The sequence below is a fragment of the Idiotropiscis lumnitzeri genome, chromosome 6 (assembly GCF_059441095.1).
Source record: "Idiotropiscis lumnitzeri isolate Australia: NSW breed Sydney's pygmy pipehorse chromosome 6, RoL_Ilum_1.0, whole genome shotgun sequence".
Classification (NCBI taxonomy): domain Eukaryota; kingdom Metazoa; phylum Chordata; class Actinopteri; order Syngnathiformes; family Syngnathidae; genus Idiotropiscis; species Idiotropiscis lumnitzeri.
In genome coordinates, this window is record NC_142396.1 from 7859041 (window position 1) to 7869507 (window position 10467).

The 10467-nt window shown below is 40.1% G+C and overlaps 1 protein-coding gene across 3 annotated transcripts in view; it reads right to left on the minus strand.

Annotated features, from left to right (window-relative positions):
- The window catches only part of ano3 (anoctamin 3), a 34165-nt gene extending 24054 nt beyond the window's left edge, over positions 1-10111 (minus strand). For 2 of the 3 annotated variants that reach the window (XM_088298266.1, XM_088298265.1), the window contains exon 1: positions 9892-10111. In XM_088298266.1, the coding sequence (XP_088154392.1) occupies positions 9892-9937 (46 nt within the window). In that variant the 5' untranslated portion in view covers positions 9938-10111. Of the gene's footprint in view, positions 1-1920; positions 2222-9891 lie in introns of those variants that run through there. The other variant, XM_088298267.1, reaches the window with a different exon arrangement.
- Positions 10112-10467: the final 356 nt, after the last annotated feature.

Here is a 10467-nt window from a genome sequence, read left to right on the forward strand (position 1 = left end):
TGTGCAAAGGCCAATAACCATAGTGGAGGTCCAACAATGGAAGTGGCTCACTGGAACCAAAACATTTCCATGAGGACAGTACGGCACCGGACATATATATTCATGAGACGGAGCACTCTCTTCATAATGGGAACACGACATTCTTTTACCTCCGGCGAGGAGTTTTCTCTGTGACCTTGCACAGCTGCATTGATACACTGCGCATCCCCTGGGCCGTTGCCGCAGCCACAAGCTGAATGATAACTCATTCTCATGGTACGGATCTCAGTGGGATTCCCCAGTGCTGGTGCGTGAGAAAGGCGTCGGTAAAGCTGTTGAGCACAGGGACCCAGGGGCCCACTGATTATAGTGATTATTTTCTCCGCAATGCACTGATGTGGAATGAGAAAAACTGGGAGCTTCTCACTCATGTTTCATGATGAACATTAATAATAAAAAAATTTAAAAATGAGGAATTACATTTGGATGCCTTTGACAGGATGCTAATGAGTTCATCTTTCGAACATCTATCTGCATCTGTCATCTATCACACAGGTGTCAAACTACGGTCATCGAGTGCTGTTACTCTGCATGTGTTAGAGCACAGGTGTCAAACTCAAGGCCCGGGGGCCAGATCTGGTCCGCAACCTCATTTTAATAGGCCTGCAAAGAGCAAACCAGGTGCATCAACTTTCTGTTTCTAGCACATTTTCTTCACTTTAAACAACATTGAGATATGAGATATTACAATTTATTTGTTACCAATCCTCCCCTTTTAAAATAAATTGAAGACATTTTGAACAATTACTTGCGTATGTTGGTAACTTATTTAAAAAAATCAGACATAACAGAAAGTGCACGTAAGCTGCTCATTTCCTCTCACGCTTACATCAGCCATGGAAAAGCGAATCATTTTGTAATGTTTTCAGAGGTTGAAGTCAGCCTAAGTAGAGATATCCGCATTCATTTTGGGCCTGGTTGGTCTAGTTATTTTGACATTATTAGTGTAATTACAATGGCTTTGAAAGGAGAAATTGTGAACGCTCCCTCCCGTGACTCCCACATAGACATGGAGGGAGGAGAGGGGGTGTGGCCATATTCTTCGATTTTTGTGGATGGTTTTAAGGTCGTCAGTTCTATATTGATTTCTCCATAATGAATTGATTTTAAAAATACATAAATTGAGCTTGTTATTGGAAAATGGACCATCCCGACTGGATAATCCCTTTAAAGAACCCATGTGCGAAAGTTCACCTGCGACCCCATAGAGGATTTTTTCAGGATGGAAAATGGATTCATGGTGTGCAAATTGGTCGCGGTAATTATTTTTTCCCGAAGACATTTTTCCAATTGCAATGAATACAACAAAGCCAAAAAAAATAAAAACAGCACAGTACAGTTTGTCTGCTTTAGCCACACTATTCAGTCAGCAATATAATGACTGACACTTGAGAATTAGTGCGGATTCCAATTGAATTGCATTATAGGAACCAAGGGGGAAAAAAAGCCAAACAAAGCAAGTTTCACTTCGATCAGGAGCAAGTAACATATTTTGAATAATGCCTTTTACTCTCTAAAATGGAGCAAATACATTTTGCTGCATGAGAAACGGTGGCATCTTATCAACACAGTTCACTTTCAAATGCTTTAATTGGTTCTCCATTTTCATTATCAACGCTATTTAAAATCACAGCTGAGCTTCGGGTTGTTAAGCTCTCATTCGATAAAGAGTCATATTGTGTCAATTATGTCGGCAGTTATTGTGCATGTTCAACGGCCTGGTGAGAAAGAAACAAATCCATCAATAGCTTGCTTTATGGCCACCTGGTGTCTCGGAACGCAAGACAAAAAGATCCATCTTGTAACTCAAGTCAGCATCGGCCTGAACATTACAAGCGTGAATGTTAGACAAACGATTCTGCAATAGAGAATTGTGCTTACTTCATATCCCTGCAACTCCCACACAAGAAACACATACATATTCCCAGAAGGCTGCAGGGAAATGTGCTCTAGGTGCCGGAATATTCTGCAAGGCTCTCCATGTCTGAGATGACACATCAGCGCGGAGCCCAGTTAATGGACCTGCAGAGGCGAGGCTCAGTGATCCCAAAAGGATCTTCAAAGTCTAAAATAGGTGTACAAATCGGACAGGTTTGTTGTTGTGTGAAATTGACTCCATGGAGTTTGTACAACTTGTGGAAATAACAAAGACATCCGCAGCTACTAGCATTATAAAAATGTATACATGCAAACACCAACACAAACTTATGAACTTTACTGCCTTTACCAAGCACTTTAAATTGTTCTGTGACCCATTGAAATTAATGGAAATACTTTTACTCCATTTAAGCTCCGACCCCCCCCCCCAAAAAAAAAACATGCCTAAAATGTTTTGATCAGAAAAATAGCACTCCGCAGTATTTTACTTCATAAAAAGACAGTAAAATCATGACTGAAAAAAAAAAGTTTGTGCATCATGATTTTTCCTTTTAATGCCCGCTGACATCGTGCTCCTTCTGGTGTGAGTGTCTTGGCCACCAGGGGGCAGTATAATGGAGACATTCACAACTAACTCCATTTATTCCATAACAAAGCGACTCAATAAGCTGCAGGTTTTTATTTTCGAATAGGATAAAGAATATAGTAATCCCCCACTCTATCACGGTGTTACGTTCAATGCCACCAAGCAATAAGTAAAATCTGCGATATATCAAAACCCTGTTTCAAAACTCCCTGAGCATGTTTTTTATAGCATTTATGGCACTTAATTTTTTGAAGGTCTTTAAGACAAATGATATTAAAAAAATGAGAATATTATTTAAAAAAGGTTCAGGGAATGCAAAACCCAGTGTTTAATCTCACTGTGGGCTGGCTAAATTAATCCTGTGTGCTTTGACTGCTTGTGTTGAGTGATTTCAGTAACAGAAGGAGAACAAACTGAAAATGCAGGAATGCTAGATTACAAAAAAAAATAGAGATCAGATGGAAGTGAGGTAATGTAGGAAGAAACACCTCGCAACCAGCCCATGGCAGTACAAGTTTATGGGCAAATAAAAACAAAAAAACAACGACAACATCCACTCGCTCTCATCGGAGAGGGAGCTGGACGGAGGTCGTGATCCGGGATTTGGATCTTCTCTTTACAGCCTGCGCATGTAGGTCTTGTGTTGCGAGCTTAAAAGGATTAATTTTTAGGCACAGGGATGACAATGTATAGGAAAACGCATTGTGAATATGCTTGGATGTGTGTTTTTGTGAAGAGGCGTTCAACCAAACGAGATGTTTTGTATCTGCTTTTTTGGTCTTGTTGATCATTTCGGCCACAAAAAATAAATAAAAAAATAAAATAAAAAAATAAACATGATCCTTAATCCTATTTGAGTAATTTCTCTATTTTAGAGTGAAATTACAAGCATTCAGAAAGCAACCAGAAACACAACAATGTTGTAAACATGAATTAAAGCTACCAAGAAGTCTGAATCTATGAGTCTTATTTGTCTACCATCCCTGTTTGAAGCATTATGCATCAAGATATTATCTGCACAGATAAAGTACAAAGAGAGAATTCAGGTCAGTGGGATGCTTCCCATCATGCCTCAGTGTCTATGCCTTTAATTATTCATCTGTGTTGAGCTCAGAGCACTTTTAGTGTCTCAGCTTTCAACTAAGCCTGCATCATATAACATTAGATGGACAGCTCCGCCTGCCTGAGTGCATTTCAGATCCCCTGAAAGGATCCTTTACTCATGCCTGTTGTTCATCAAAATCAAACAAAAACTACCAGCCTGAAATCATTCAAATTCAGAAGTGGTGGGCTGCGTGAAAGGTCATAGAGGGATGCATTAGAGACTGGCCCCAATTCTTCTGATACTTGATTTTGGATGCATGTTTTCATTCATTTGCAAATAAGTGAGACCACGTAAAGGACATTAGCTTTTGAGACAGGATGGGACCAGCATCAGGATTTGTACTCCTCCTGATAAAAATGTATTCAAAGGGATAAAAAAAAAATAAAAAAATAAAAAATCAACACACCGCTGTCCAATGCCAGGTTGAAAAGAGGGACCTATGAGAACATCAATCCAAAACTTTTTCCACCATTAATGGGAGCTATAACCCAGTGGTGGGTATTCAAGGCCTTCACTGCTGGCCTAACATAATCGAGAAATCATGATCATATTCTTCTATCGTAGTGTTGTATTTTTAGTGAGCGTTTTTATCCAATCAGAATTCAGCTAGCACCTGTTGCCAGGCAGATTTCACAAGACCATGAGCACGCACTATTCGTCCGAGGCCTTCAGATACAATCGTGCGGGCGTCTGTTCTGTGTCTCAAGGGGGATTTATTGCAATAGCCAATCAGATCGCAAGTTGGTTACAGTGAGCTTTCTCGCTGGCCTTTCGCTGAAGGTGATGAACGCATCTTGTGATTGGATACGTGAGGGGGCAGCGCTATGCGGAATCAACTCACCCGGAAGTCGTAGCTGACGACCGTTTGGAAATGTTAAATATTTTCTTGCTTTTTTAAACCACAATGGCATAAGAAGGGAAAATTGTGGATTTAATTGCAGATACACTTGCAAGGCCATTTTCAAGACGGACCTTTCAAGAGAAGCTAGGTCAGTAGTGCGTAATTGTCTTTCTGTATTATTATTATTTCTCTAGCTGTAGTGTCATAAATGAGGGCAATATTAGGGGGATTTATTCAAGTCGGACTAAATACGACTTCACTGAAGGCCTATTTGTGAAATGAATGGCTAGCCAATCGGAAAAAAAAAAAGAAATCTTTTTAAGAGATGGAGTAAAACTGAACAGCAGAGTTAATGTTTTTTCCCCAAGTGTGCGCACCCTCTTTCAACTGGGGATACAGCTGTATTTAGAATTGACCTTACATTGAAACTTGTGTTAAATGGGAATCGGCACACGGCGGCCATCGTGTAAAGTGCTTCTAATTAACCCCGATTGAAAATCAGCTGTTAAAGTATTCTTTTCCTGACATTTTTGCAGTCACATCTTACAGCACAAACTATCCTAAGCAGAGCTTCCACAGCATCGTAGAAATCACTGTTTAAAGTAACTCGTCAGGAGAGAAGTGTGAAACAATTTCCAAGGCATGATGGTACATAAACCATGGAACACAGTGAAGAAAGTCATCAAGTGCAGAAAATATGGAGCGACAGTGAAATTATAAGAACAGGATGACCGGCCAAAATTGATGAAAAGATGGAGAGGAAAAAAAAATGATAAGGGAGGCTGCCAAGAGGCTGACAGCAACACTGAATGAGCTGCAGGAATTTCTGTGACAACAATCTCGAGTCTTCTTCACAAGTCTGGGCTATGGTGATAGGGTGGTAAGATGGAAGACATATCTTACAAAGAAAAAAAACTAACTCTTGAAATCACCCAAATGCATGTGTGGAACTGTTTTAAGGTCCAATAAAACAAAGATTGAAAATTTTGGCCATACTTCCAAAGGGTATATTAGGAGCAAAACGCGACACCACCAAAAGAAGAGGATAACTACAGTGACAAAAGGATATACTTGGGAAGAAACCTGTAAAAAAAAAAAAAAAAATGTCAGTGAAAGCCTACTAGAGCATCTGATAATCGTGACGACGTGTACATTTGTGCGAATCAACATCATCTCAGAGTTGTGTGTAGACTTTTTATATCCACAGTAATGCGGTGCATCGATGGAGAAACTACCCTGAAAATGGCAAACTTCTGCAAAACAACACTAAAAGTTCCGAGGCAGAACAATAAAGCTGCAGTTGGACTCCTACTAAAACCGAGATCTGAGAGGTCCCAAGGCGAACTACCGACCGAGGTGATTACCATCTTATTGCCATCATAAATACACCAAACAAGAATAAACGTGGTCCCAGCTGCAAACAGCAGGTAATAAAATATAAAACACACACACACACACACTCTCAGAGAAGAAGGACCAAAGCAACTGCAGCGGTGTGTTTGGAGACGAGGTTCAAGTGAGGCCACCGGGCTCTTGTGTAAAACGGTTTTCCAAGCAATGAGAGCGAGTGGCTTTCATCCTCTTATCTGGTCAATATCAAAGAACACAAATAGACGTAGAGAAGTGAAGATCAATAGGATCAGTGCTGAATAATCAACACAAATCATCACTTCATTTTGCACACCACGGAAAAGCCGGGCAGAGATGGCCGATTTGCAATACACGTGAATCACGAACTGATGAAAGACTTTGTTCAGGAGTTAACCCAAATGCATCATTTTCCTCTGATGGCATCAAATACAGATAATTAGAAAACACAGTTGGAAATGTTCCAGTTTAATCATCACTCAGCATTACACAAATTACAGGGAAACCATACCTGAGGCATGAATGGCACTGACTAAATATCGATTGTGACTTGAAGGGACAAGTTGAAAGTCACAACAACAACAACAACAACCAAGACAACGGCAGTATTTCTAAAGGCAGTGCTGTAAATTTGCGAGGATTTAAAGTGTTAAGCAGGCACTCCTCCACTAAATTATACAATCTTGGCTCTTTGCTGCTATTTTAATTTGGCTTAGCTTTCTTTAGCTTGTTTTAGTTCAACTAGGTTGATGGGTGCATTATATCCTCAATCTTCATTTGAAAATGGAATCGCTGACAGAGTTATAAAAAAATAAAGTGTTGCATATTGATATTTCTTCATTTTCTACCTTGTTAACTCATTCAATCCATAAAATATACCTTTTGAAAAACGTAGTCCCTGCCTCCCAAAGACGTATTTATACGTCTTAGCCTTTTTTTTTTTTTTTTGCGTCTTAGCTCTGTGTTTTTATAGCATCAGAACACAATATTCTGTTGGCCTCGCAAAATCAGTCAAAATCCAGAAAAACGCTGGGATTGAGGGGTTTCCTCTAGTGAAAATGGCTGGGATTAAATGAGTTGTTGAAAACAAGTTGCGAGCAATTTTGGTTTGCGATAGCTAATCTGGCCCGAGACGAAAATGTTGTCGTCTGATCCAGGCATTAGCCGCTAGTCTGTTGGCCCAAAGAAATTCTAATTGACAATTTGGGTATGAAGCTCGCCTTTGCTATGAGTCTGTTGTCTTATTTGTGTTTTTTTATCAAGTGCCTACTTGCTAAGTAGTATGCTCCAAACTGCCTGTCAGGAAAACTTTCACACTGAAGAGGACGGTTAGCATGTCCAGATCCAAACTGACAAAACTGCCCTAATAGTCTCCAAAATTACACCATGGATACAGTCCGACAAGAAGGCATGGAAGTTGGTTTACATTGTAACAACAATGGTGACCTTACTCAAAGGTGAAGTCTAGCGGGTCGCACAGGGAACAGTCAAGAGCTTCCCCGGAGAACAGAGGCAATTTGCTCAGGTCCCTGATGGCAGATGTCGTCTGCCGTCCACGTGCAGGGTGACCGTGAGCGCACTTCAGAGCAGATGTCACTTTTTAGCGGTGGTCTAGAACCTATTAGAACAATCCTGGCACAACCTCTGGATTGCATCATTTAAGATGATTTCAACAACCTCCTTCTTGCTAAATCTCTTCTGCATCATATTATCATTTCATAACCAATGCTGAGTGTGTTTTTTTTTTTTATGACGTCATTTGGCTTAATGATGTAGACAAAGGGGATTCATTTTTTTTTAGGTTAAAAAAAAGCATTCGTGTGTTGTGGCTATTTAAAACTAAAAAGTGTTCTAACTGATTAGTTCCTGAACTGAATGGCAGCCAAATATGGACAAAACAACCGTTCACATTAGGCTGTGACGATAATTCGATATCGATACGTATCGCGATAGTTGTGTGATTGATATCAATAGAAAATGGTATCGATAAGTTATCGATGCCAAAAAAAAAACAATGAAAAACAACAAACAAAATTACTAATAATAATTCAATATATATCGATATCGACCGATATGACATACATGCGTCACGATATAGTTTTCAGCCATATCGCCCAGCCCTAGTTCATATTCACATGCACACCTATGGACAATTCAGACAATGAACCAAAAATCCCACACCAGCATGGGGAGAACATAAACACACCACACCAGAAGGCTGAATCTCGAAAATGTGAAGCAGACCACAATGGATATAATTCCAAAGAAATTGAGTTACCGCATTTGTGTAGGACGATATGAGCAAATATATTAAAAATAAGCAAAGCTCAGAGCCCTGACAAAGAACAATTAACAATCTAAAGAAGATGGATATCTAGTGTTGTGTAGGATTTGTTGCTAATCACGATGGCACAGATCAACACAGTACTTGTCATAACCAAACGGATACCAAAAGTTTCCGGATATGCTGAATCTGAGTTTGTGATTCATATGCCAAACTGTTGGAATCCACTCACATATGTACAGGCAATAGCAGACGGCCCTGCGTCATGTTTGTGCTCAAATGGAGGGAAGTCGGAAATAATTGCAATCGGAAGATAATCACTTCAGTATATTTGTATTTACTGTTTGACCTCATGACTGCCATTGTCACGGTTCCACGGAAAGGCAGAGAGATTTAACTCACTCACTGGATGCTTTTCCAGCCTTGGATAGCTTCAGATTTTAATGAGCAAGTAATGATAGGTATCTAATAGAAGGCATCGCTGCAAAAAAAAAATCCATTTGGAAGCCTTTTAATGCCTTCATGTGATGTTGTTTATGCCTCCTTGCGAGTACGGTATATGCCGTCTGATGGCTACTTAGATGTGAGCTGAAATTATTTTGTCATCGATTTTAATCGGGCACTCAGCAGTCACTCAACTATTAAAGCGGGATGTGAACATTTCAGTCAGCTTTCCACATCATCTGCTGCCTTTCTAATTTGACATGGAAATATTCAAACAATCATGTCAGACCCCTGCTTTCCAAAATTAAACTTTACCATGGAGAAAAAATTAATTCAAATAATTAATTAAAATTTGGTGGTAAATGCAAAATATTCCCTGTCGTTCACTTAATTTGTCACAAGGTTCCAAATAACAAAATTCAGGCATTATTAAAAAAAAAAAACATCTGAATAAGGGTTTCATTGTGGTCTTGCTGCAATTATAAAAATATACAGCATAGTCAGTCCATGCAATTTAACAATGCAGGATCCATTTGACTGCATGGCTTTTACCAACCTGTTGTAAAAGCTTCTTAAATGTCAAAACCAGTCTGTGACGGGAAGAACACAGCAACTTGTATATGACAAAAAGCAAAAATGTGACTGACCTTTAAGCATATTACGCCTTAGAGGGCATTTCAATTCAAACTTTTTGTAGGGGTGGTCAGGGTGTTCTTTCACTCCTAACAAAGCACTGACATCTCAAACTGAGACCTTTATAGGTCACTTTAGTCTGAATTATTGCTCCAAAACCTCCCTTATGAGCTGAGATTGTTAAAGAGACTTTACAATCATGACATATTGAAAATCATACCGAAAATTCATTACATTAAGCAAAATTAACCTTTGAGGATGTTTTTTTTTTAAAATTCATTCCTAAATCTCTTTTTTTATATAACATCTAACAACATCCTGTAAGAAAGGAATTTTAAAGGGATAGGATGGTAATACTTAAACAACAACTAATTTGTGCTCATGTATTTTCCAGCGATGAGCTCAGGATTATACTCTACTGTGGGCTTTTGTTTGCACTGATTGGATTGTGCAAAAAGGTCATGCGGTTTCTGAGTCTACAGCATGCAAAACGTTCTCAATTTGCCTGTTCTGCAGTATTTCAGGCATCTAGCAATAAAGAAGAAATAAAACTAGTGTGGTTGAGAAAGGCTCTTCATACATGACTTTCAAGCACCAGAGTCCTTTTTGTTTTAGCCTACAAATTGATATGATATCAAATTAAGTACAAAACAAGAAGAGAAAAGTCTCTAAAAGCTGTGAAAGGACGCGCATTGGCCGCACTTGCAACCCACCTTTCTGCTGCTTGAAGGACTGGATAGAGCCCGAGTGGTGCACCATTGCGGCGATTTGGTGTTCAATTCCCGCCTAACGAAATTCCTTAAAACGAACAGCAATCTAGCCGCGTGCGGGTCAAACTACGACGGCGCTGTGTATGCGTCCAATCGGGTTCCATCGTTCCTAAAGAGCCCCCTTGCTCGGACGATCCGCAAAGCGCAACAACACCTGTCTAAGCTCTGCATACCCCCCCACCCCACACCCTCCTCCGCTACTCGTGGCGAACCATCCGCGGCTGTTGTCATGGTGACGTGCAGATGGGGAGGAGGGTAAAGTGAATGGGGAGGGAGGGGGTCAGGGATTGACACGTCGCCCCCCGCCCCTCTTGCGTTTGCTGATTAACGGACTCTGAATAAAATGCAGGAAAGTCACCCGAATGGCAGATTTGAAATGAAGCGACGATTACGTGTTTTGATCCGCGCAACGATCGATCGTCCATCACCGTCAACTTTTTCGCCGACTGAAAGCAGCTTGACACTTCAAAGGTTAAATAACTAAAAGTGCAGGCAAGGTGAATTTACACGGAGCCCCAG